We start from the raw sequence: 26089 nt of genomic DNA on the forward strand, positions 1-26089 counted from the left end.
ACTTCACCATCTGCCGGATCCCCCCCTTTATTTGCAAGTCCCCAAAGCATCAACTTCTGCACCTCCTGATGCAGTCTGACTTGCTGTGTTCTTCCAGCCTCCTGCCCGTTTACCAAAGGTGTATCATAACATGTGAACAGATTAATTATAAATCTGTAAATAAAAAATGACCATTTATACTTGCTTTCTAACACCAAGTTCCATTCCTATCCTGATACTTATCCAGCTCAACTTCAGCGTGTTAATTAATACCCAAATGAACTGCTTTGATTGGAGCCCCATTCCACTTGACCATGACTATAGGCAAAGAGAATCTTGCCAAGTACAAGTTTTGTTTGAGGCTTGTTGATGTTACAGACTTAATGTTTAATTGCATTCTTAGAGTTTATATCAATTAACAATCAATATAGCTTGATTTGATGTCTCAGATATATTAAAGGATAGATTTCCCTGCTTCTGCACCTGATGCAATCAGATCACCTGGGCACTCTGACACAAGGGAAATCAGAGAAAGGTATATTTGTGGCAAAGTCCACTCAATTCTAGCAACCACTAATTTAACTGAACAGAAAATTGGATGCCTTTACAAGTGTTGCTTGCTGCCCAATTTTTCTATTCTCACTGCATCCGAGTAATGTGTAAGTGTCATATGCAGGAACAGGAAAGCTATCCAAAAGTCCAAATATGAATAGATTGAAGATTCCTGGAAGAATGGTCTATTGGAACAAATTCTGTATAAAAATATTTTCCTTTCTCATTTGTATGAAAGAAGCAAGTCAGTTAAATCAGAGGATACAGGAACATGTTTACCAGGCTCCACTGAACACACCCAACAGGTAATATGTTGTCAGGTCATTTTTTGTAATTAACAATTGTAGTGTTTTACTTGACTGCATTATAAGAGATTCCTGAGCTTTATCTTTTCTGATCATTGATATTAATTATCAGCGTTTAGTCACAGCTGCTATGTAGAATTCACTGTATTGAAATGGTGTACTTATTGTCAGTTTAAATTTCCCCTAATATTTAAAAATGTAAATTTCCTAACCAGTGCTATTAATTTACACTGGAAGATTCCTTCCTCGGAAACCCTTCTTTCAACTCATTTTCTTTCAAGAGAGCCTGTATCTAGATTGAACATCCACCTTTCAATTTGCAGAAACAAGTTAATGATGCCATGCTAAACTCAACTATCACAAATTCGAAGTCTACTGTGTCAAGCTATGAAACTGAGATGAGTTACTTGCAGTTACTTGAGTTCTGAGGAAGTGTCACGCGACCCAAAACATTAATGCCGATTTTTCTTCACAGAAGCTACCAGACCTGCTGAGGTTTTCCAGCAATTTCTGTTTCAGTTACTTGCTAATTTTTAGACTGGCATCAGAAAAGATGACTAGAAAATGGCGTTAAAGAGGAACAAACTGACTCAAATGTTAGTACCAAAGGGATCTCTATCATACCCATTTATATTTCTAAAAGGCATTTGATTTGATAAAGTGTCATAAAAAGTTATCACAGAAAATAAAAACTCATGGCGTAGAAGGCAAAATATTAGCTTGAATAGTAAATAGAAGATAGATTGGCAAAAAGCAGATGGTATGTGTAAATATCTGATTGGCAGGATATGCTTAAAGGACTGAATGTCCTGCATATGTCTGTGCTGGGACGTTAAATTTTTACAATTTACATCAATGACTTACATGAGGGGGTGTTCCGGTGATTGAATAAGAAAAGGCTAGAATGCAGGACTGCATACAGTACATAATCAAGGATGCTAAGCATGATGCTATCCTTTATTATGAGAGGAATTGAATATAAACTGACATTAATTTTCAAATTCTGTTCTCTACTGTTCAAGTGCCAGTAGAGTGGAGGTCAGCTGATGTGGTAACATTATTCATGAAGGGTATTGGGAATAAGTAATGAACCATTAGCCAATAGCCTAACATCAGTGGTAGGGAAACTTGAGGAAAATGTTTTGAGCAACAATATTAATCTCCACATGGAGAGGCAGTATTAATCAAAGATTGTCAGCATGGCTTTGACTTGGACAGATCATGTCTGACAGGATTGATTGAGTTTTTTTGAGGAGGCGATTAAATTTATAGATAAGGGTCATCCAGTGGATGTTGTCTATGTGGACTTCCGTAAAGCTTTTGACAAGGTTTCATGTGGGAGACTGGCCAAGAAGGTAAGAGCCCATGGGTTCCATAGCAATTTTGTAAATTGGATCCAAAATTGGCATAGAGGAAGGAAACAGAGGATGATGGATGAAGTTTGTTTTCATGAATGGAAGCCTGTGTCCAGTGGTATACCACAGGATTCAGTGCTGGACACCTTGCTATTTGTTGTGTACATTAATAATTTAAACATGAAAGTAGCAGTTATGATCAGTAAGTTTGCAGAAAAATTCATGGTGTGGTAAACAGCAAGGAGGAAAGCTTTAGAAGAGTCTTGAGTTCTGAAGAACAGTGGACTGGACTTGAAACACTCACACTGTTTCTCAATTCACAGATGTTACCCAACCTGTTGAGTTTCTCCATCACTTTTTTTTGTGTAAACTTCAGGTTTTCAACATCCACAATGTTTTTGCTTTTACATAGAGTATTGACTCGATCCACGTCTTGACTTTTAGTGCTGCTTCGTGACATGGGAGGAAGTTCTAATCATTTTGCAAGGATTATTTGAATGCTTCTTGCCCATTCTGCAACTTTATAACTGCAGATGACTGAGTGAGGGGATATAAATATAGCTGTACACATGTATTAAAATGTTATATAAATGGCATTAGCAACATATAATGTCTTTTTATGGGTTACATATGTTCTGAAGGGCATAGCTGCTAGTCTGGTACTAGGGTATGACAAGCGTTAAGAAAAAACATACTTGAACACATCTTCAGCAATCAACTTGTCACAGATGCACCAGTTCATGCCAGCATTGGTAGTAGTAACCACTTCACAGTTCCCTTAGAGACAAAGAATGGAATCTTCCGAGTCATGTGAGGGCAGGTTTAAAGTTTAGAGCAGACAAAAATTCAGTTATTAGGTCATTAGTCCAATGTGCTGTTACTTCAGGTGAACTTCATGGAGGAGGTTTGTCACTTGCAGATGCTATCCATCCAGCATTTATAGGTAATTTCAATAATTAGCTTCACATTTTCAGATTGACTGGAGATGCCAATAGAATCTTCCCAGTAGTGGGCAGGCCCATCATTGAATGTCAAGCCTATCAGGACCTCTGGCTGAATTGTCAATGTTATGGATCAGACCAGACCCCCTGAAAATACATTAAGAAGATAGCCTATACCCTAAATTTTTCCTATTTTAGAGGCAAGTGAGAAGCACTTCATTCTGGATGCAATTCAATTGGTCAAACTTGAAGGAAAACACACTTTATTCATAAACTAGAGTTAAAATAAACAAAAGAAAGAGGAAGTTGGAATAACTAAACTCTATTGGAAAGCTTAACAGAATAATAGATTATTTTACTACTAAACAGTAACTGTTCCAATATAGTAACATCCTATAAACACACCCTTGGCAATGGCAAAGTCAAAGTCAATAAAATAGATGGTCAGTCGCAATTCTAGCAGCCCAGAAGGAAAAAAAATCAAGAGAAAATTCTGAGAGGGTGTAACAGGGAGAGATGTACTGCAGTCCCAAACCCTGCTGAGACCCCAGCAACAATTGCTATTGAAATTAAAAATCCTGGTTCTGTGGGAGTTTGACCACACCCCATACAGGCTGCTTCTATTGTTCCAACACAAAAAAAATCAAGACTTCACAAGCTGTTTACTTTTTTGGTTTTCATTATGAAAACCATCTTCTCTTAAAACAAAGGGCATAATACACCTCCTAAAGCCATAGTATAGTCACATCAACCAATTACTGAGGATCCTTTGAGGCATTTTGCTTATCCCCTACCCCATCCCTCCAACAAGCATCAGAACATAATTAATTAGCAGGCCTGGCAGCTGTGTCCAGAGTTTTATTTTAAATTAGCCTCTTCAAAGGGATTCTCAAAATGGATTCTCATGCTTCCCATTCTGCTATGGCAGCATCCATCTCTTCCAAGAGAGCACTTATGCCCGAAACGTCGATTCTCCTGCTCCTTGGATGCTGCCTGACCTGCTGCGCTTTTCCAGCAACACATTTTCAGCTCTGATCTCCAGCATCTGCAGTCCTCACTTTCTCCTTCCAAGAGAACTACCTGGTTTTAAACATTACTAGTCTTGGTGCTACAGGAATCCACCTGTTATCCTCATTTGGATAGTGCACTGACAGATGGCCTCTTACACCTTGTACACCGACTGTAACAAGTGATAACAAGTCTGGGCCATATCCTGAAAGTTGTCCCAACCCTGAGAAAATTCCACTCAAAGTTTCACCTTCAGAATAAGAGCACTTTCCTTAATGGTGTAGGGTACCACCACCATGTTAAGTGCCAAAGATGATCCAGGAGCTCATCACTGGGCATTCATGAAGTGCTCTGAGTGATCAAAAGCAACAGACTTGTATCCAACACAGTCTTTAACTTCATACCAGACATAGCCCTCATTTTCTCTTTTCCATCTAGCCAGGGTAACAACTCTGGCTCAATGAAAAATGAAGATGAATTGCATCAATATCTACTTCACGAATTGAAGTATCAACCTGGTGAAGATACAACATTGGACTATTGCATGCTACATAGTGGAACCAATGTGGAATGGTGCTAAGTGATTCACAAACAATGGATCCATTAAAATTCTGCATTTCTGCGCTACAAATCATGGACTATAGTATACGAATAAACAAGAGGAAGAGGTTCCATGAATATTCCCATTATTAATAATGACTCTATGACAAACCCCAACACACAAGTTCAAAAGATAAGACTGCAGCATTTGAACAGAATACCAAGTGGATGATTCAAATCAAAAGCTTTCCACTGAGGTTCCCAGCATCACAATTGGTAGACACAAATTATTTGCACATGCTGCCAAGCTTTTTATCTTATCATAAACTTTTGAAAACAATCAATTAAAAGGTTTGCTACAAATACAAAATACTGCAGATTCTGGAACTCTGGAAGCAAAACAGGTAATTCTAGAAATACTCAGCAGATCTGGCAGCATCTATGGAGAGAAAAAGAAAATCAATCTTTCAGGAAATGGATCTTTTTTCAGAGCTGCTGTTGAGTGTTATATATTTACTTCATAGTAAATGCATACCTGCACATGGATAATGTCTTTGCAAACTGGTGATTAGAAACCCATAAAGATACATCCTCTGGTGTTAGCAGATGCATTTTAGTTCAATTGCTTGCTGCAGTAAACAACTTTCAATGTGCTGGTCACACAGTGAAGGATAGATATTGCAAATGCAAAAAATTATACTGCAATTTGAAATAGGTTGGATTTCTCTACCTATCACATTTCTGGCTGTAAGAACCAGTTCAATGTTGATTTTCCCAATTTGTTGTGCTTCTCGAAGATATTAGATATTCCAAAACATTAAGTTCTCAGATAAGAAGGGATGAATTGGCTCCCCTTCTTCATGCACCCACTCCTTCGGTTGATTGTAACAAGGCTGATTTACAATGGATCCTTTCCCTTGTAGGTAACTTTTTCCTGCACTAAATGAAGTTACATTTTAAAAGACACCAATTTAACCAGGCTTTCTTCTGTTAACAAAAGAATGTGTTTGTTAGTCACTAACTGCAAGAAGAAATAATTGCAAGTGCACATGCACACAGATTAGGAATAAAAAACAAGTCCAAAGAAAAGATTATAGCTGAAGAATTCTATGTAAATTAGCCTCTGAGTTATTTCTGAAGAGTCAATAGTAGAATATTTTGGCTGTTCCATTGGATGGGATTTGTAGTATTGACTTTGGTGGTTGAGCAGTTGAATGCAAGATGCTTGGCTTTGCAAATGGTTTGAAAAACACTAGTATGCCAGTCTATTAATACACACGTCAGGGCTTGCAGTAAAATTCTTTAACTTTTTTTTGTGTGTATCTCTGTAATGGGTAAAACATAAACATGGTGCAGGAGATGGCTTCATGCTGAGAGAGGATGGAGCCATTCCATGGGCTCATAGAGACTGAAGTGACATCCACATTCACCTTTTGGCTGTAGCAGCCCTCTTTTAAAAGGTGCATGTTGGAATTAAAAGTTCAGTATGTCCATAAGCAAATCAGCATTCTTACTTGTTGCCATTTCACATTTCATATTACAAATTACACTAAGATTCAGTTCTGTCACCATCTTATAGCATAGTGTCACTGGAGAAAAATAGGCATATTGAACAGCAAGTTTGCCAAGTGAAGCATGTGAAAGGAGAATGAATCTTCTATGGCCTTATGATGAACACAATATTAGATATATTTTGGGAAGGAGTTATACTTCCTGTTTTTATACATTTCTAAGAAATAAGATGTTTATTCAATATTTTAAAAAAACATTTTTAATTTGACAATCTAGAATGATCAATATGTGTTCTGAAGAAATTTCCATATGAAATTTTATAATATATAAAGATTTGAGGTTAACTACAATGAGCAAATGCTATTATATGCAAATAGCCCAAAATGTTTCACAACATAATTTACTACCCAGTGAAAGGTCATATGAAGCTTTTGCGTTCTTCACTAATACTATGATATTCAAAGATATTAACTTGAATACAATAAAACCCCAAAATAATTGATACCAATTAAATTAATTAATAGCAGTCAATCTTCACAGCAAGAATTTTGGATGACAGAGAGTGATTATTAAGACACAGTTCATTCCTTAAATTTGTGAAAAGTCACAAAGATACAGGTCTGTAATTGAGTGCTTGTTTCAGTTCACCAGGGTCAGCATCTTATATACCAGCATGGCATGAAAAGATTTAACATGACAATCAGTTAAGTTCACAAATTAAACCTTAACAATTTTTCTTCCACAGATATACAAGGAAATCATCTTTACAACAAGACAACAAATGCGATTCGTCAAGTTCTGAAACAGTTGAAAGGCAAAATGAAATCTCAAGCTCCAATAATAGACAAAAGAGAGGTAATTGTATTCACTTTGTTTTATTATCCTGACTTTATTCAGGCAATAAAGTATTAACTCAAAATATTAACAATGTGTTATGTGAATGCCAATAAATATTGAACCAGTTTTCAACTCAAAACATGAAAGTTTATGTAGAGATGACTATTATAAGCATGCCCACATTTATGTTTGCAAATTGGAGATATTTCCAGAATGTTTTGATAAAACAAGTGGAAAAACAAAGCTGAATTCACCAGTGTCAGCATGGTTTCATAAATGAAAATTTGTACTTGACAAACCTTTGAGGATGTAACTAGCAAGATAGATAAGGGAAATGGCATATCTAGCCTTCTCGAAGAATGGGCTAAAATCTGGCAGATGGAGTTTAATGTGGATAAGTGTGAGGCTGCCCATTTTGGCCAGAAAAACAAAAGAGCAAATTATTATTTAAAAGGAAAGCAGATTCAAAGTGTGTCAGTGCAAAGGGATCTGGGTGTCTTTGTGCATGAATCACAGAAAGTGGGTATGCAGGTGCAGCATAGAAAGGCAAATGGAATCCTGGCATTTATTGCAAAAGGACTGGATTATAAAAATAAAGAAGTGTTATTACAATTGTGCAAGGCATTGGTGAGATCACATATGGTATATTTTGTCAGGCTCTAGTCTCCTTACTTGATGAACAAAGTGGTGGTACTGGAAATGGTTCAGAGGAAGTTCACCAGATTCATTGCAGTAATGAAAGGGCTGTCATATGAAGAGTGGTTGAGTAGCTTGGGCTTGTACTTGCTGGGGTTCAGAAGAATAGGGTGGCATCTGGTTGAGCTTTATAAAATGCTAAAGGAGATAAGGTGGAAGTGAGACAGATGTTCCCCTTTTTGGGACAGTCTCAAACAAGAGGGCATACATATAGATTGAAAAGGGGTGGGTTCAAAACTGAGATGAGGAGAAACAACTTCTTTCAGTGGGTTATGAATCCATGGAACTCACTGTCCCGGAGTGCAGTGGAGGCAGAATCAATTAACAGATTCAAGAAAGAAATAGATGTGTTTCTGATGAATAATGGAATAAAAGGCTATTGGAAGCAGGCAGGAAAATGGAGTTGAGACCAGGGTAAGATCAGCCATGATCATGTTAAATGGCAGAGTGGGCTCAAAGGACTGAATTGCCTACTCCCATTCCTAATTTATATGTTCCTATGTTTTATACTTATGCTATTGTGTTATATTGGTACAAGATTTATGAATATGAAACATATCTATAAATTCAGGGAGTCTTTACTGAAACTGGTGCTGATTGCCTGCTTTGCTTCATTACTGTTCCCTTGCTATGCACCTGGCTCTGAGAATATTTTGAAAGTGCAGCTAAAGCAATGTAAAAGTGTATTCCCATTATAGATACAATTAGTACGTTGACTCCTATTGTCCATTTTTAACTCTAACTGCTTCACCTTTTGTGAAATATGGTTAATTTTGCATGGTGTAATCAGCATTTAAAAGTCAGTTGCTGATGTAATAGAAAGTTTCATTTACCTTTCTCTAAAGAATGTCATATGGATAATATCTTCATTCACTTCGGTATTAGTTTTCTCTTGGTAAAATACTGGGACCAAGTCAACAATGGAGATTTTGAACTTGGCAAATAATAGATACTAAGACTGCTTAATTCACTTCAACTTTGCTTTTTCCACCAATCAGGTCATGAATAATTAACCTTATGGGTCTACTTTTGATTCTAGGGTACAGAATTTTCAACCCTTCTCAATCCAAACAAAACACATTATTCCTAATCCTGCGTTTCTGGATCACAGCCGGGTTTTAATGCATTCTGTTGCATTAATAATGCATTATTTTTGTCTATACAATCAGTCACTTCTTTAATAAATCCTGATGTCCGGGAAATACTTCAGAGCTGATGCCACCCCTTCACTTCTGCTTTTACATAAAGAAGCACTGTACTTCTAGTGGAATAAATATTACTGTACTCAGCCGCTTTTAGCAATTTCATGCTGGCAGTTCTTCAGTATTTCATTCATGTCTACTAATGTAATCACAAATGATAGATTCTAAATATTTGTTCATAAATGATGTTTGGCTAACCTGTGTCTTCAGTTACTTCTTCCATCCTTCATGTCCTTAAACAGATGTTTTACATTGATGACCTGCAATTACTTAACACAATTTGATTTCTAAGGAGCATTGAAAAATGATGTCAGAGTCATTGCAAGCTCCTTACAAAATCATAGAAACCTACAGCGTGGAAGTGGGCCATTGACCCATCATGTCCACACTGACCCTGTGTACAGCATCCCACTCAGACACACACCCCTACCCTATTCCTGTAATCCCGCAATTCCCATGGCTAATCCAACTATCCTGCACATCCCTGGACACTATGGACAATTTAGCATGGCCAATCCACCAAAGTCGCACAACTTTGGACTGTGGGAGGAAACTGAAGAGCACTCAGAGGAAACCCATGCAGATACAGGGAGAATGTGAAATCTCCACACAGGAAGTCACCCAACGGTGGAATTAAACACAGGTCGTTGGTATGGTGAGGCAGCAGTGCTAACTACTGAGCCACCAAACCTCTTTGATATCCTTCAATCCTCAATATATGCCATCAATGACCAATGATTTAGCTGCTTTGCATTCTGTGATTTTTTTTCATAATCAACATTATTTATACAAGTATTTACAGTGATTCTATCTATTTTCCTCTCAAACATGTATATTCTCACTTCCAGCATTACTTGTAAGTGCATCTTCTGTTGACATTGGTCACTACTTTTAACTGGCCCTCTTTCCCAGCATCTCATCCATCAGCATTTCCAAATCCCTGCAGGGAAATGGGGTGCAAGCTTTCCTTTGTGGGCTATGTCCTCAGTAAAGCAGCAGACTGTGAGGGGCATTTCCTGGGAGGCCATTCTACCAGACACAGACAGCATGGCCAGAGCTAGTGTCATAGGTTACTTCTGGTGTCCCAGTTTATTAGAAATGCCCTTCTGTGCCAAAAAAAATGACCTCTGCATTCCATAAGACTAAGTGTTCTCTCTGCCACTTCACAGGGGCATTAGTACTCACTCTAACTGTCCAACTAAACAAATCTCTTATCAATGCTCATGAACTGTAACTCTTACTATTATGTGAAGCATGTCCATTCAATGACTCTCATACGCCTCATCCTCCCAAACTGTTCACCCTATCTGCCATGTATACGTCCTACTAACTCATTAGGGAAATCTCACCACCTCTCCCGCTCCTGCATCACCTCTAACAGCATTTTTATTCTCTTCCACCATACTGAGACCCTCCTTTTGTATCATTATAGGAGAAAATGGTATGATATTCCCTCTTGTTGGTTAACTTACCACCTGCTCCAGAGCCAGTGTAGCAGCTATGCTGTTTAGGATCTGAATAGCTGTCAAATCAAGCCAATCTTAATGGCTAACATTTAAATGCCTATTCAGAGTACATTTTACATTCTTGTTATGCTCAGTGCTTCCTCCAAGTGTTGTTCAATATGGAAGAATACTAATTCAACAGTTGAGGGAGGACAATACGTGGCAAATCAACAGGAGTTTTCTTTACCAATGTTTAACTGATGCCATGAGAGTTCATGAGGTCAAGAGTCAATGTTGAGGACTACCAGGGCAACTCCCTCCTGCCTTTGTATCACTGTGTCACCACATCTGCTGGATCTTTCATCGGTGGAACAGAACAGATGGTGATGGTGTTAACTGGGACATAGTCATACTCATGGAATCATACCTTGGACAATATTGTTTGACTGGACTAACAGACACTGCTCCCATTTTGGCACTAGCCCTTAGCAGTCAATAAGGAGGACTTTGCAGAGTCCACATAGCTGTTTTACTGTTGTTGTTTCCAGTGTCTAGTTCGATGCAAGGTGATCTGTGCTGCTTCTTGTTGAGATTTCATAATAGATTTAATTTCATAGAGTGTAGTTAAAAGTCAACCACATTGCTGTGCATCTGGAGTCACATGTAGGCCAGACCAGATATGAATGGCAGATATCACATTAGTGAACCAGACTACAAATGATATTGATCAGCTGGTAAGTTGGGCAGATCAATGGCAGATGGAATTTAATCCTGATAAATATGAGGTGATGCATTTTGGGAGGTCTAGTAAGGAAATTAGGTCTCCTTCCTATTGGAAAGATGTTGTGAAACTTGAAAGGGTTCAGAAAAGATTTACAAGGATGTTGCCAGGGTTGGAGGATTGAGCTATAGGGGGAGGCTGAATAGGCTGGGGCTGTTTTCCCTGGAGCGTCGGAGGCGGAGAGGTGACATTATAGAAGTTTACAAAATCATGAGGGGCACAGATATGATAAAGAGACACGGTCTTTTCCCTGGGGTGGGGGAGCCCAGAACTAGAAGGCATAGGTTTAGGGTGAGGGGGAAAGATATAAAAGAGACCTAAGGGGCAACTGTTTCATGTAGAGGGTGTTGTGTGTATGGAATGAGCTGCCAGAGGAAGTGGTGGAGGCTAGTACAATTGGACCATTTAAAAGGCATCTGGATAGGTATATGAATAGGAGGGATTTGGAGGGATATGGGCTGAGTGCTGGCAGGTGGGACTAAGTTAGGTTGGGATATTTGGTTGGCATGGACGAGTTGGACCAAAGGGTTATTTTCTGTGCTGTACATTTCTGACACTATGACTCTATAATGAATGATGTGTCTCTAGGGAGTACTGAGGAACAAAGGGATCTTGATCTACAAGTCCATTGATCCCTGAAGGTGTCAGTACAGGTAAACAGGGTAGTGAAGAAGCACTCCACTGGATGGTTGCATTCATTAGTAGGGGCATGGAATATAAGAGCAAGGAAATCTTATAACTTCATAGAGCATTGGTTAGGGCACAGTTCTGGTTGCTACACTATTGGAAAGATGTGAATGCACTGAGGAAAGTGAAGGGGAGATTCACCAGCATGCTGTCTGGGATGAAAAGTGTCAGTTATGATGAAAAACTGGATAAGCTTGGTTTGTTTAATCTGGAGCAAAGGAGGTTTGGCGAAAGTCAGGGGGTGGGGGTGTTGGTTAGGTTTGGGGTGGGGGGAGGGTTTCTGATTAAGTTATACAGTCTACCAGAGATGATGGTGGAGGCTGGTGCTGTCACAATATTTAAGAAGCAGCTGGACAAGCACTTACAATGCCAAGGCATAGTAAGCTATGGACGAAGTGCAGGTAAATAGGATTAGCATAGTTTAGTGTTTGTTGGTTGATGCAGAAATGGTGGGCCGAAGGGCCAGTTTCTGTGGGGATGTATAACTTTATGACACGATGGTAGAAATAATCAGGGCTACAGGTACTTTGGACTGTCATGAGGTTTCTTGCCACATAATCAACAGAAAGTAATACTATGAAAGAAAGTCCACACCCAGCCTTGTTTTGTTTACTTGTGGGACCTGGGCATCACTGACTGGCCAACATTATTGGCCATCCCTGGTTGCTCTTGAGAAGGTGGAGATCAGATGCCTTCTTGAACCACTGTACCAAGTGTGATGTAGCTCTGTCCACAATCCTGTTGTGATGGGGCTCCCAGAATTTTGATCTTGCAACGCTGAGGAATGATGCTATATTTCCAAGTCAAGATGGAAAGTGCCTTGGCGAATCTTGTTTAGCCTAGAAGTTGGGTTTTATCTTGCCCTTCACATTCAATAGTGTATAACTCTATCGTGGTCCTTTGCAATCAATGTCCTGATTCTCATCCTCACCTTCATCCTCAGATGATTACTATTCATCCCCATTTCTTCTGCAAGATATCCCCCACACTTTGTCAGCTCCATTTATGAAAGGCACAGCATGCTATAATGATGTGACACACACTTTCTAAGTTATACTACAAAGTGCCACCAGAGTGATTCCAACCAACAGTGTCTGTCTCTGATATCCAGGGTTTGATCCTTATGCAATGTTGTTCTTTGAAGTTCTTTTGCTGAATTGTTCTGGCTGGATTCTTATACAGATTTTCATCCTTCAGGTCTATGGTGTGACACTGTTGAATTTCTTTTAGGTTCTTTAATCCAAAATTTTGTAAGTCTGCAGCTAGCCTTCTTTGCAGAAATAGATTCCTTGTTGCTTGTTACATTTGGCATTGACTGTCTGTTCAAGATACAGCTTACCTGTGATTAGCTACTTAAATTCTTCAGCAGAGTAATCAGTTCTCTTTTTTGCACAAAGCAGCCAATTATCAAGAAACTTCAACTTCTTCTTTTCCCAAGCATGGCTAATTGTTTTCAGTTCCTATATAAGTTTGGCCTTGCCCTTTAATAGCTTATTCCAGACAGGGTTTTTCCTGATCCCTTTGTGTGTAACAGTTTACCTTTGCCAATTGTTTCAATCCATGAACAATTATTAAAGTTCAGTAGTTTATGATATCACAATCCCTTCTCTTTGTTCATTATTTTAGTATAATGAATAAACATGAGTGGAACTGATCATTTTTCAACATATCGGTTCATGCACAACTTAAATGTGCACCATTTTATTATCTGGTACAGATATATGTAAATCAATAACCAATAAATGAGTTACAGATTAACGATCAGTAAATAAATCACAAACCAAAATTAAATAATAAACATACATTATGCTTAACCCATTACAGGTTTAGATGATCATGTCTTAACAGAACTGATTCCCTTTTCGACTGCTACATTTGTTGCTGACACCAATATTGAAAAATGACAGTAATAGAAACAAGATAGATCCAAGTACAGAAAATATGAATAAGAACAAGATGTGAAATAATACGAAATCATGTGGTAGTATGTATATTACTGCCCCAATTCCAGATGTCATCCCACCAAGACTGTTCCTTAATGTTTTTAATATCTGTTTTGATTCTCTAACTTAGAGACAAAGAAACTGCAGATGCTGGAATCCAAAGTAGAAAAATGGGAGGCTGGAAGAACACAGCAAGCCAGGCAGCATCAGGTGTTGGAGAAGTCAACGTTTCAGGTATTAACCAGTCTTCAGGTGCCTGGCTTGCTATCTTCTTCCAGCTTCTTGGTTGATGTCCAGCTATCCTGCTGAATTTTAACAAGTAACCTGTGTGCCTTTCTCAAGATCTCTTTTATTTCTTCCAAATGTTCCCTTTGTAGGTCAATATGGACTTAATACTTTTACCAGAAAGACTTAGCCATTTCTTGAGCTGAGTCAGCCATGTCAAAAGTCACAGATTTTCTCCTCCTAATGCTAATCCATTCCATAGTTCTTATCTGCATGGGCATTTGAGGGTGAATGCTAAATGTTGAATTAGTGATAGGACAAGACAGGTTATGATAATGATATCCTTTTAACAATATTGTGATACAGTATTCTCCTGTGCTTGCATATCCAACTCTGATTATGTTGTCTTAAGTGGGACTTGAAATTTCAAGACTTCTGTCAATTGTTTCAAAACTGCATGTGGCTTGTCCAGTTGTGTAAGTGGGACAGGGACAAGCAATAGTTTGATCAGTCTATTAGCATTCCTTAAGTGCTGTCCCTAAAAGTTCTGTCCCTCCCTCACCTTCTACCATATAAGGTAGAACCACCTTAATGCTAATCCAGATGATGTTTTGGATTACTCCAATAATTTGCACTGTTGCAACATTGAACTATTGGTCGCATTTAGACATAACAGGTATCCCTAACACAAGTCTATTCTGTTGCAACCAGTACATGAAATATTTGTCCATAATTTTGCTAATCTCCTTAATTTACCAGTAGGGAATATCCTTAAAAAGGAACTTCTCCCTTTTTCATATGATTTACCCTTTCTTGATATTGATCTAACATCAATATACAACACAAATTTATATTTGTCCCATCTTGACCGCTCTTTCCTGCTTCCTTTATTAATGTGTTGATCATGCCGGCATGTGATTTTAAGATGCTAACATTATGAAATGCAGTGTTGTTGATGGTTCCCCTGTATGACTACTAAGGTTAGTATTATCATTCATTGCACCCAGTTTAACTTTAACTTGAGAAGTTCATTGATTTAATTGATCATATATACCACTGCTGTCTACACCATTAACTGCAGAAATGTCTGCACCATAAATGTTTGCAGAACCTCGTATCAAACTTCTGCTCTTCCTGTTTTTTCCTTAGATTAACCCAGTTCCTTATAAATGCTAGGTAAACCATGATGATAATTGAATACCTAAGAGATTCAAACATAATCTGTATCAATTCATGATGAACATTTTCATACAACACTTTACCCATACTTCACATAATTACCTCTCTTCAGGCCCTCCTTTTTGGGCAGGACACTACACGGTTTCAATCACTTCCGCTGTCAGTATGACTTAAGTTCTGTGCATACCATCAGCGCAAATGAACTTAACTTCCATGTAAAATTAATGCATAGAATTTTGGGCAGAGCTATCACCCAATGCTATCAATCTGCATATGTCAGTGTTTGGTTATGTATCCACCATGTCCATCTCCACTGAGCACTGGATCCCTACTACTGCTCTGTACTGGACTTGTGAAAACCAGCAGTACAATTTCAATAATCTGCTTCATAGTTTGTCTAAAGCTCAAAAACAAAAAAAAACAGTTTCTGTACTTATTTACAGTTCATCAGTTTACACAGATCCTTAATCTAAGTTTTGTTCTTCCAAAATTTGTACTCATCAGGATTGTTGCCTATGAAATGTTTTATACAGCACTTTGATCAATTTATGATTTGGAGATGCCGGTGTTGGACTGGGGTGTACAAAGTTAAAAATCACACAACACCAGGTTATAGTCCAACAGGTTTAATTGGAAGCACACTAGCTTTCGGAGCGACGCTCCTTCATCAGGTGATTGTGGAGGGCTTAATTGTAACACAGAATTTATAGCAAAAATTTGCAGTGTGACGTAACTGAAATTATACATTGAAAAGTTGATTGTCTGTTAAGCCTTTCATCTGTTAGAATACAGTGATAGTTTTCACTTCTTTCATGTGTAAATCACAAAACCCATCTTTTATAAAAAGTTGTATTCTCGGGTTAGCTGTTAACAATGATGATACTAGACAATATGTTGAAGGTGTTAGCCCCCTGTGTTCTCTGTCTATGACCTGATGTTTAGATTGATTCTAATCTAAAAAGTGAGATAACAGAGTTTTACATAAATTCATGCAGTTTTTGAGCTCAGAGTTCTACATGAATGTATGCAGTTTTTGAGCAAAGTGCAATGTAGCTCTGCAAGTACAAATTCACCCCACAAAATATGTGTGCATGTGGGTCTTTGTCTGTGTGTTTGTGTGTCTGTCTGGGGTAGGGGTAGCGCGCGCACACACACACACTTTCTCACACTCACAACCCCCACTCCAGACAGACACACACAGACAAAGACCCACATGCACACATATATTTTGTGGGGTGAATTTGTACTTGCAGAGTTACATTGCACTTTGCTGAAAAACTGCATACATTCATGTAGAACTCTGAGCTCAAAAACTGCACGAATTTATGTAAAACTCTGTTATCTCACTTTTTAGATTAGAATCAATCTAATCATCAGGTCATAGACAGAGAACACAGGGGGCTAACACCTTCAACATATTGTCTAGCTATCACCATTGTTAACAGCTAACCCGAGAATACAACTTTTTATAAAAAATGGGTTTTGTGATTTACACATGAAAGAAGTGAAACTATCACTGTATTCTAACGGATGAAAGGCTTAACAGACAATCAACTTTTCAATGTATAATTTCAGTTACATCACACTGCAAATTTTTGCTATAAATTCTGTGCTACAATTAAGCCCTCCACAATCACCTGATGAAGGAGCGTCGCTCCGAAAGCTAGTGTGCTTCCAATTAAACCTGTTGGACTATAACCTGGTGTTGTGTGATTTTTAACTTTGATCAAATTATTACTCCAAAAACATGGTTACTGTGGTGCTGTTACTTTGAGTCAAAGAGTGTGGCACTGGAAAAGCACAGCAGCTCAGGCAGCATCTGAGGAGCAGGAGAGTCAACGTTTCGGACATAAGCCCTTCATCAGGAATGTGGACCTCTCCTGTTACTTTGAGATAAACAAAGGACTGCAGTTCAAGTTCAGGTTTATTGCTGTTTCTCTCTGTCTCTGTGTGTGTCTTTCTCTCTCTCTCTCTCCATATATATATATATATATGGTTCATCATATGGATATGGGAATTGATTAGTTTTGGGGTCTGGCTTTCACTAAATTTCCATTCTGGTCCTCTAAGGTGTATCAAAAATAATGTCTTCCCCCTCTGACATTTCATGTGATAGGTCTCAATACTTCTCATGTCTGACTCTAGAGTTTACCCACACCCTTTACAGCCTCGTCTCAAATTCTGTCTCACTTTTCCAAACACCTATTTATGCCCCAATTTCTGGCTGATTGCATGTATCCTAATTTGTGTTGTTGGATTTTCACCAATTTTTAAATCTTTATTTAGGGCTTGTGCCAGACTTATATAGATGAAGACAGGGAGCCTTTATCAGAGTGTGGCAGGAGGATACCGGGGTTGGGATTATAGTCATATTAACATGCAGTTTCATCAAACTGAATCACCACTTTTGTGCCCTAAATTTTGTCCGGGTTCCAAAGCACAGACAAACCCCTGTTGCTGGAAAGATGTGACTTCAGGGCAGCAATTTCTTGTTAGCATTTAGAATGATTAGAATTCTACACTGTTGCTCAAGCTGTGCTTGATGTAGGACTTTTATTGCTGCCTGGAGATCTTTACATTTACTTACCAGTTCCTGAGTCATAATTTTTGACTCCTGAACCTGCCCCTGTCCCTTCCTGGTATTCCTGTTCACTCAAATTCAGTCTCAAATTGAATTTGAGAAGTAAACTCCCTTTTCCTGATTGGCATTCTCCAGAGATTAACCCATTCCTTTATACTCTATATTTTCCATCTGGAAACCAGCCTTTTCCTGACTGACAGTCTCTAAGGTGTCAAGTTTCTGTTTTAGCTCTGCATGTTCTGGCTGTAATTCCTCATTTTCTGACTTCAACCCACTAATCACAGCATTTCCCTCCTTTAACGCACACTTCACATACCATATTTCCGAAAATGACAACAAATTCCCATCAGCCCATTCTGTTTGGGTGTGCGCTTTTGCATAGACTTCCTGCCTGACTCTAATAAATTATTTGGTACCCAGGACTAGTAACAAGCTTCCTAATACTCTATCAACTTCAGTAATTTTTTATTTAAGTATTCCTTAACCAAGCTCTCCCATTCAGATTTGTTTTCTGCCATGATTTCAAAACTAGGCTCCTGTGCCAAATTCAATAATTCGAAAGTGTAAATGTTCTGATTAAATCTGAAAATTGTTACCTCTGTTTGTATCCATCCACTTGAATCCTGGTCATCATGTGGGGAAGTTGCCCTCTTAATTCAGGCTAGGGCAAAATTTCTGAGAATATAAGACTGATAGATTTGACTTTGGAGCAACTTAAAGTCACTTCTTATCGAAGGTCACCCAGCAACACCCTTTGTTATGGATAAATTTACTCTTAATTCAGTTACTTGTTAAGAAATCTCACAGGACAATCAAGTACTGAACCAATGATTTAACCTTTATTACATGTAGCAACCAAAATAAAACCCCTCAAGTTAAGCCTCACAACTCAACTATTACCTGATTAATGGTGGAATTTAATTACAATGCCAACTAAAAATGCATATCACTGATGTCCAGGGTTTGATCCTTGTGCAATGTTGTTCTTTGAAGTTCTGCTGCTGAGTTGTTCTAGCTGGATTCTTATACAAATTCTCGTCCTTCAGGTCTATGGTGTTGCAATATTGATATTCTTCTAGATTCTTTCATCCAAAATATTATAAGAGTGCAGCTTGTCTTCTTATCAGAAGTAGTTTCCTTGTTCCTTGTTATATTTGGCATTGACTGTCTGTTTGAAGATACAGCTTACTCCTTAAGTTCTTCTGCAGGGTAATCAGTTGTCCTTGTTGCACAAAGCAGCCAGTAATCAAGAAGTTGTGGACTTATTCTTTTCCCAGGCATGACTAATTGTTTTCAGTTCCTATTTAAGTTTGCCCTTGTCCCTTAATAGCTTATTCCAGAAAGAGTTATTGCTGAGCCCTTTGTGTATAATAGTTTATCTTTGTCAATTCTTTCAATCCATGAACAGTTATTATAGTTTGGAAGTTTATACTATCACAGCTTGACAAAGAGGCCAATATTATGCCTTAATAAGGTGCTCTGAGCTGTTTAACCTTATCCAGCTATATGTTGCTGAATTAAGTTAATAATGCTACATTGGATGAATGGAATTGGGGTTCTTATCCACTGTAATAACACACTATCCCAAAAAGGCACCTTGAACATCACAGACTATGTGCTACGTTTATGTGTGAATGTACTCCCTCTGACGTATTATCTTCCAGTATCAGATATGAAAAGCAATCCAAAAATAGCAAACCCAAGTGAGAATTTTAAGATCACGTCCCATAGATTTGCTTATCTGATATGGTAACAGACTAGTTATGTAAATGATGTAATCATCATGATTGTTATATATTTAATGCTCATTTTTCGAAAAAGAATGACCTACTAATGAGTTGCAGTTGACTGACATTACTGAATCAGTAGATGAAGGACGTCACATTAGAAGAGTTATATTCAACATTCAAAGAGAAACAAATTAACTTACTCAAACTGCTTTGCAGGCAGTAGCAGCCATTTTCTTTCATTATTGAACAGTTGACTTTGAATTCAAGATGGCAGGGTTTCAGATTTGCATCCTTGTGCATGAGTTCCAGGGTCTCCTTGAGACTTAGGCTGACCCCACCATTGACCAATGACCAATGACCAATTGGCTGCCCCCTACTATTTCCATTCATCCTCATTGTATAACCATTAATATTCCCAGTTTATCCCCTCAGCCCACGGCTTTGCAAATTGCCATACACTCTCCTAATTTTAAACACAGAGTGATTGTGACTTTTAATTTCCTCTCCACAATTTGCCATCCCATTCTATTCTCTGGGAGATCTCACCTTTTGATCTTGAAATGCCCACTTTCACTGTTAGTATCCCTCCAATGTCTCAGTCTGCATCACCAGAGTTGAGCTTCCCACTTTTCTCAGTACTCCATGGATTGTATCCTGACCATTAAAGCCCAAACGCTTGGGAATGACTATGGACCATTTCTCAAATGATTTGAGAAAGGAAAGCCCCGACTGTACACAAACCAAACCTCGGAATGAAGCCTCTACTGCACCCTGATGAATGTATTGATAATAGGTAAATTGGTTGAACTTGACCTGCCAGACTTACCTTGGCCAAATTCATAGACTGCTAGGACATGAATCCCTAGGTAAGACCAAGTGCCTGACTGACCCTGATGAAATACCTTCTACTGCAAAAGATGAGCCTCTAAACTGATTATAGCGTCAATCTCAGATTGAGCATAGATGCTCTTAACGCCACTAAGGACTGGACCCTTTTTACTCTCAGATATAGATATTTGGTTAAAGTGCATGCAGTGTGTTTTCTGCCTAAGCTATTGGCACATACTATAGGTATGCCATTGATGCGGTGTGGTGCAGCAGAGTTGTTTAACAGATTGCTATCCGTATGTTGAATTCGGCTGCAAACAACGTAGAAATTTACAAAGTTTTGTGGTGAATCTGTAGTTTAGCACAAACACTCGTTTATACTATTCTGTTCGGAATCTATTCCCCTCACAGAAGGCAAACTCTACTTCCCACCATCCACCGCACACCCCAACCCCTCCCCACTCCACCTCAGTGGAAGAACCCAGCTATTATATCCCAAAACAAACATAACAAACATTGCCACTGGGGAAATGAGATCAGGTCTTCCTTTTATGTTGGGAACTGGCGCTGTCTAGATTCTCAGAGAAGGAAAGGAGAATTGAAAGCTACATAGAAATGAGGTGATTTTAGTAAACAATGAAATGCAATTGCATCAAATAAGATGGCTGCTACTTATTAGCCTGATTTAGAACTTGCAGTTTCAACACTGAAGGGAAAATTGGAATTGTTTTCTTGACATCAAGAATTTGATTTTTCCAGTAGTGTCACATTTTCTCAATGTTCTCACCATTGCCCACACAGCTTGAGGCAGTGAAAAAATCCACCAAAGATTCCAAAACAAAAGCTGTATACTGTGGTTACAGAGGGAATTTTTTAAAAGTTTGTGAACAAATTTTGAACTTTAATTGTGAATTTTGAAAATTTTGTCTTTATCCAAATGCTGATTTTACTACCGTAGTGTTTGGAATGAGGGCCGGATGGATCTCATTGTCGATGAGATCCTTGACTGGGGATGTTAACCTGGGCCAATCAGGGAGCTCTGGCTGACAGATATAAATAGGAGATTCATAGAATCTCTTCAATCGAGGGACTGGCTCTGAGCTTGCTGGTACACGTGTAAATAAAGGGTGACTGAGTGGCAGGACACTGAACTCTGTGGAGTTATTTCAGCTACAATTAATCAACTTTAATTTGCTTACAGCCTGTTGGAGCCATTAAATATGCTCCAGTGCATTTACATAAGAAGAATGCTGATGACAATATTTTTAGAACTGACAGTATTAGGGAAGCTTTGTTTGCATACAGTGCTGGAAGTACTACCATTCAGTGATGAGACATACATCAGCATTCTTTGCTGTGGTCCTTTGTTTTGGTTTGATGTTTCAAAATCCTTACTTATTTTCTGAGTTACCAAATTGTATTTTTAGATAGTTACAAACATTTTTGGCACTATTCTCTCTGAACTGCAAAACAGCCTTTTCATTAAATAACATATCTTAATCTATGTGATAAAACAATCAATAACTTAAAAATACATCTCAAAATTTCAAAATGATTCTGAAAATAGGCTATGGCTTAGGGTGAATTCTAAGAATTTATTTGTGTGAGTGCTGTTGTGGCATAAAGATGGGTGTTTCATTTACTCTGTTACAAGATGATGTATATTAGGGTATATGGAATTATTTGTGAAGCTTATGAGTTTGAGTTAATTTTTAATACCAGCTATATAATATCAGCAATGGATATGTGAATTCATGGATGTTGGGAGGTCAACACTTAAAGGGAAGCTCATTGGCCCCATAATATCCAATAGTGAATTGTGCCAATAAGTCACATATTACATTTACCAATGGTCTGCAAACCAAAAATCCACCAAAATTTTATTACTATTTCTTTGATGTATCTATTTAAAATCCATTAGCACAAATTATGTTTAAAATTATATGATTCTGCTTATATAATCTGAAAATTAGAATTAAGCCTTTAAAAAGGTAAATCTTTCCAAAGATCACAGGAGGGTGCTAGGACTTAAACATGTAAATAGCAAAGTATTTGTTATCACTCTGTTTACAAATTAATGCAATGACCATTGTTCCACTTCTTCCTCAAGCAGCCTACGCACTAGCACAGTCTACGTGTTATAAAATAAATAACTCCACAACAAATCCCTCACACTGCAATTTTGTTAAGGAAGTCTTTTCTTGGGGGCTTCCTATAAATGTTATCATTTTCCCAAATAGAAATTGGTTTCAGATAGGAACTGAAAGCTCAGCCATCCATTTAAGGTGAGACCAGCACATCTAATCAGTTATCAACCTAGAAGTTTTGAGGTCCACCTTCTACTTTACCTCAGTCATGCAATCTTATGGAAAAGATAAATTTGCCTATATTACTTTTGAGAGATAGAGCACTACTACAGCAAACATTTCTTGCATTAAGGAGCTCACCTCCCATGTGGAACAAGCCATGGTGTGAATGAGGAAACACTGTGTTTGCTGAAGGTAGTGGAAGATTTGGAATCATGGCTGGTGTCAGAATAATTAATGCACATCTACACACTGCAGTATGCTTGTAAAGCAACACACAGATGACCCATTCCCAGACCGAAGTTTTTATCTTTCCTTTTTGAAGATCTACTACAAGATTTCAAGAACATGGGAGATAAGGGGTAGGGGAGAAAGTGGGATTAGACATTACAAATGATGTTGAGCAGGTGGTGTGGAGACAGAAGTTTTTCCTCATGAATTATGAGGTTCTCAAAAGTAAGAAAGATGATCAAGAAGTAGAGAAAGCCTATACCAACATTTGGTCAAAAGCCCTTCAGTTTCACTGTATGATCACTCGCAGTTTTAATCTAGACACATCCCAAATTGTTTTATGATCAATTCTTACTGGCTGCGGGGATGCATATGCATGTCTCTTGCGAGTGAAAATGATAAAATGAGGAAAGTTATCACAGTGATTCCTTTGTGGCACAACATTAACTAACCAACTGCAACAATACTAATCCTTGCATTGCATCTAGAAGCACTGGAATAAAAAAAAGAAAACCATATTCAGCCACATGGGCATTGGTAAAGTGAAGGAAGGATGGGATGGCTTGTACTCACTTTGGAGCTTTTTTTATGGAGATTAACATTGTTCAGGTGAGAAGGAATCTAATCTGTGTTGACCTATTCAATCAGGTGCTGTTATTGATATATCATGTAGGGCCTGGCTTTTGAGGGACTAGTGCCTCAATGCTGCACATAAAGACCATTAGAGAGAACACGACGATTATTTTTTTGCCACTGAAATTGAAGGATCTTGCAAAGGCACTGCTGGGTGTTTTGAGATGCTTGGCATAAGGTGACCGAGCATGTAGGAGTGGGCGATCACTTCTGACTAGTATACCTAGTTCTTAATCTTGACTTCAAATACCCTATCCCTCATTCAGCTGAAAACTAAGCTGATGTTTTGGAGATGATGATGAATCTCATAAATTGTGTCTGCCTTTGTCAAAGGAGGCTCCCAGAGTCCACGTATTCCAGGATCTTGCCATTGATGTTAAATGATGAAGTGAAGTTGAGACAGCTGGTTGGAAGAGGACCTTAGTCTTATGAGTGTTTAGTGAAAGGCCCATTTCTCATATGATTTAGAGGCTTCAACATTGACTTGGAGATCAGTCTCTGAGTGTGCATACACATAGAAATCTGCACACTGGAGCTAATTGACTGAAATTAGAGTGATTTTGGTTTTGGATTGAAGGCTACATGGATTAGTCAGTTTCCCATTTGTTCTATAAATTATCTTGATGCTTATGGTTAATTTTCTGGTGGTAAGGTGTAATACTGGAGTGAGGAAAAAGAAGAACAGATTTGATGCATAGCCTTGCTTGACTCCAGACTTCATTGAGTTAAAATTTGTGATGGTTCTGTTGGTAAGGATGTTATTTGTAGGATTAGTTTAGTAGTAGCAGCTATCAATGAATGAACTACATCCTCCTTATCAGTTTCAGACTTTGCTAAATAAGAACTTTCGAACCAGGAAGAAGAGAAGCAGTTTAACCCCTCAAGCCTACTGTGCCATTTGATACAATCATGGCTGATCTTATCTCGGCTTCAACCCCACTTTCCTCCAATCCAATAAAACATTACTCATACTTATACTTTGCTACCCTCTGTAGTAGTCGATGAGTGCTCCTACTTTACTTCCTCCAAAACAAATGGGGACACTTACCAGATAAGTCCAATTTTACATTTTTGTGTGACCAAGTTACACAGGCAAAACCATAAATAATGGGATAAGAATTGGATAATTGGTCGTGCCAATAAAATGCTATTCTGAAATTTGATCCACTCACTGACTATGTTGGTAGAGGTATGTGTTTCATTATAATGTTCCATTGCTGCTGTTTTTTGAAGACATAGTCTAAATCAGAGAAAGGGGTTTTGCCAAGCTATTTCATATTAGCCTAAACCAAAAGTAATGGCATGAGCAGAAACCTAGACCCCAATTTTTGTCCCAAATTAAGTGAGCAGAGGTGGAAGATTCCTGGCTCTGCAAATCTGACCTTTAAAATGGCTGCCTGCACTCCCGATTTTCAGTCCAGGGTGGAGGAGACAGGCTGAAATGGAAGTCAGGTGTGGCACCTGGGAAAAGCTGAATAAGTTGAATGTCTCAAGGTGGGCTGGGTAGAAAGTCTACCTCAGAGCTGTAGCCTCTATTTCCCCAGTCATCTATCCTTTCACTTTCAGAGAGGCTGTCAGAGAGATTACACTCTTTGTGATGCACCTTCTTAATGATGGTGCCAGATATAAGCTTTACAACACAAAGCTTTCACTGCAACCTTTTACCGATTGTAGAAAGCAACTGAATAACAGCATGTACATCTAGTACAGGAGTGAAAATGCCCCAGCCTTAAATTGAGCACATGCTCTGTCCATTATGTTCCCATGTCCTTGTTTAGCTGAGTCTGAAACTGGTAAGAAAGGTGTTGTCTATTCAGAGCTAACTGCCACTACTAGACTAATCCTTCAAACATATCCTTACCAATTGAACCATCACAAACCTTAACTCATGAAGACTGGAGTCAAACAAGGCCATGAACCAACTCATTTCTCCTGTTTACTCACTGCAATACTACACCCACCTCCAGAAAATTACCCATAAGCATGAAGATGATTTACAGAATAGATTAGTCTATGTCTCCTTCAGAGCACTGTGACAGAAACTTTAAATACAAAAATAGAACATTCCTTCAGCCCTCACCTCTCACACTGCCCATCCCCCATCCATTTAAAGTTCCACAAAACAGACTGTACTTTATTGAAAAAGATCACTCTGGATTATGAAAGCACAGTTTCTCAATTCTTGATGGGTTTCACACTTCTAGATTTGAAACTTCTAGATAAGTTGACACTTATAAGAAATAAATGAAAGGCAAAAGTAGAATAAGAAACAAACGACCGGCATTGGGCCACTTCAAACTGATGCTGGAAGCCTAGTGATGGGAGATAAGGAAATAGCAGGAGAACTTAATAAGTACTTTGCATCAGTCTTCACAGTGGAAGACATGAGTAATATCCCAACAATTAAAGGGAGTCAGGGGACTGAGTTGAGTATGGTTGCCATTACAAAAGAGGAAGTGCTAGAAAAGCTAAAAGGTCTTAAAATTGATAAATCTCCTGGCCCCGATGGGCTACATCCTAGAGTTCTGAGGGAGGTGGCTGAGGAAATAGCAGAGGCGTTGGTTGAGATCTTCCAAAAGTCACTGGAGTCAGG

At 38.4% G+C, this 26089-nt stretch overlaps 1 protein-coding gene across 7 annotated transcripts in view; it reads left to right on the forward strand.

The window, feature by feature from the left end:
• Positions 1-26089, forward strand: part of mcf2l2 (MCF.2 cell line derived transforming sequence-like 2) — a 396698-nt gene that overhangs the window by 308091 nt on the left and 62518 nt on the right. For 5 of the 7 annotated variants that reach the window (XM_043702332.1, XM_043702329.1, XM_043702333.1 and 2 more), the window contains exons 25-26: positions 770-836; positions 6938-7047. In XM_043702332.1, the coding sequence (XP_043558267.1) occupies positions 770-836; positions 6938-7047 (177 nt within the window). Of the gene's footprint in view, positions 1-769; positions 837-6937; positions 7048-8764; positions 8962-26089 lie in introns of those variants that run through there. The other 2 variants (XM_043702335.1, XM_043702330.1) reach the window with 2 other exon arrangements.

This window comes from Chiloscyllium plagiosum, chromosome 13 (genome assembly GCF_004010195.1).
Source record: "Chiloscyllium plagiosum isolate BGI_BamShark_2017 chromosome 13, ASM401019v2, whole genome shotgun sequence".
In the NCBI taxonomy this organism is placed as follows: Eukaryota; Metazoa; Chordata; class Chondrichthyes; order Orectolobiformes; family Hemiscylliidae; genus Chiloscyllium; species Chiloscyllium plagiosum.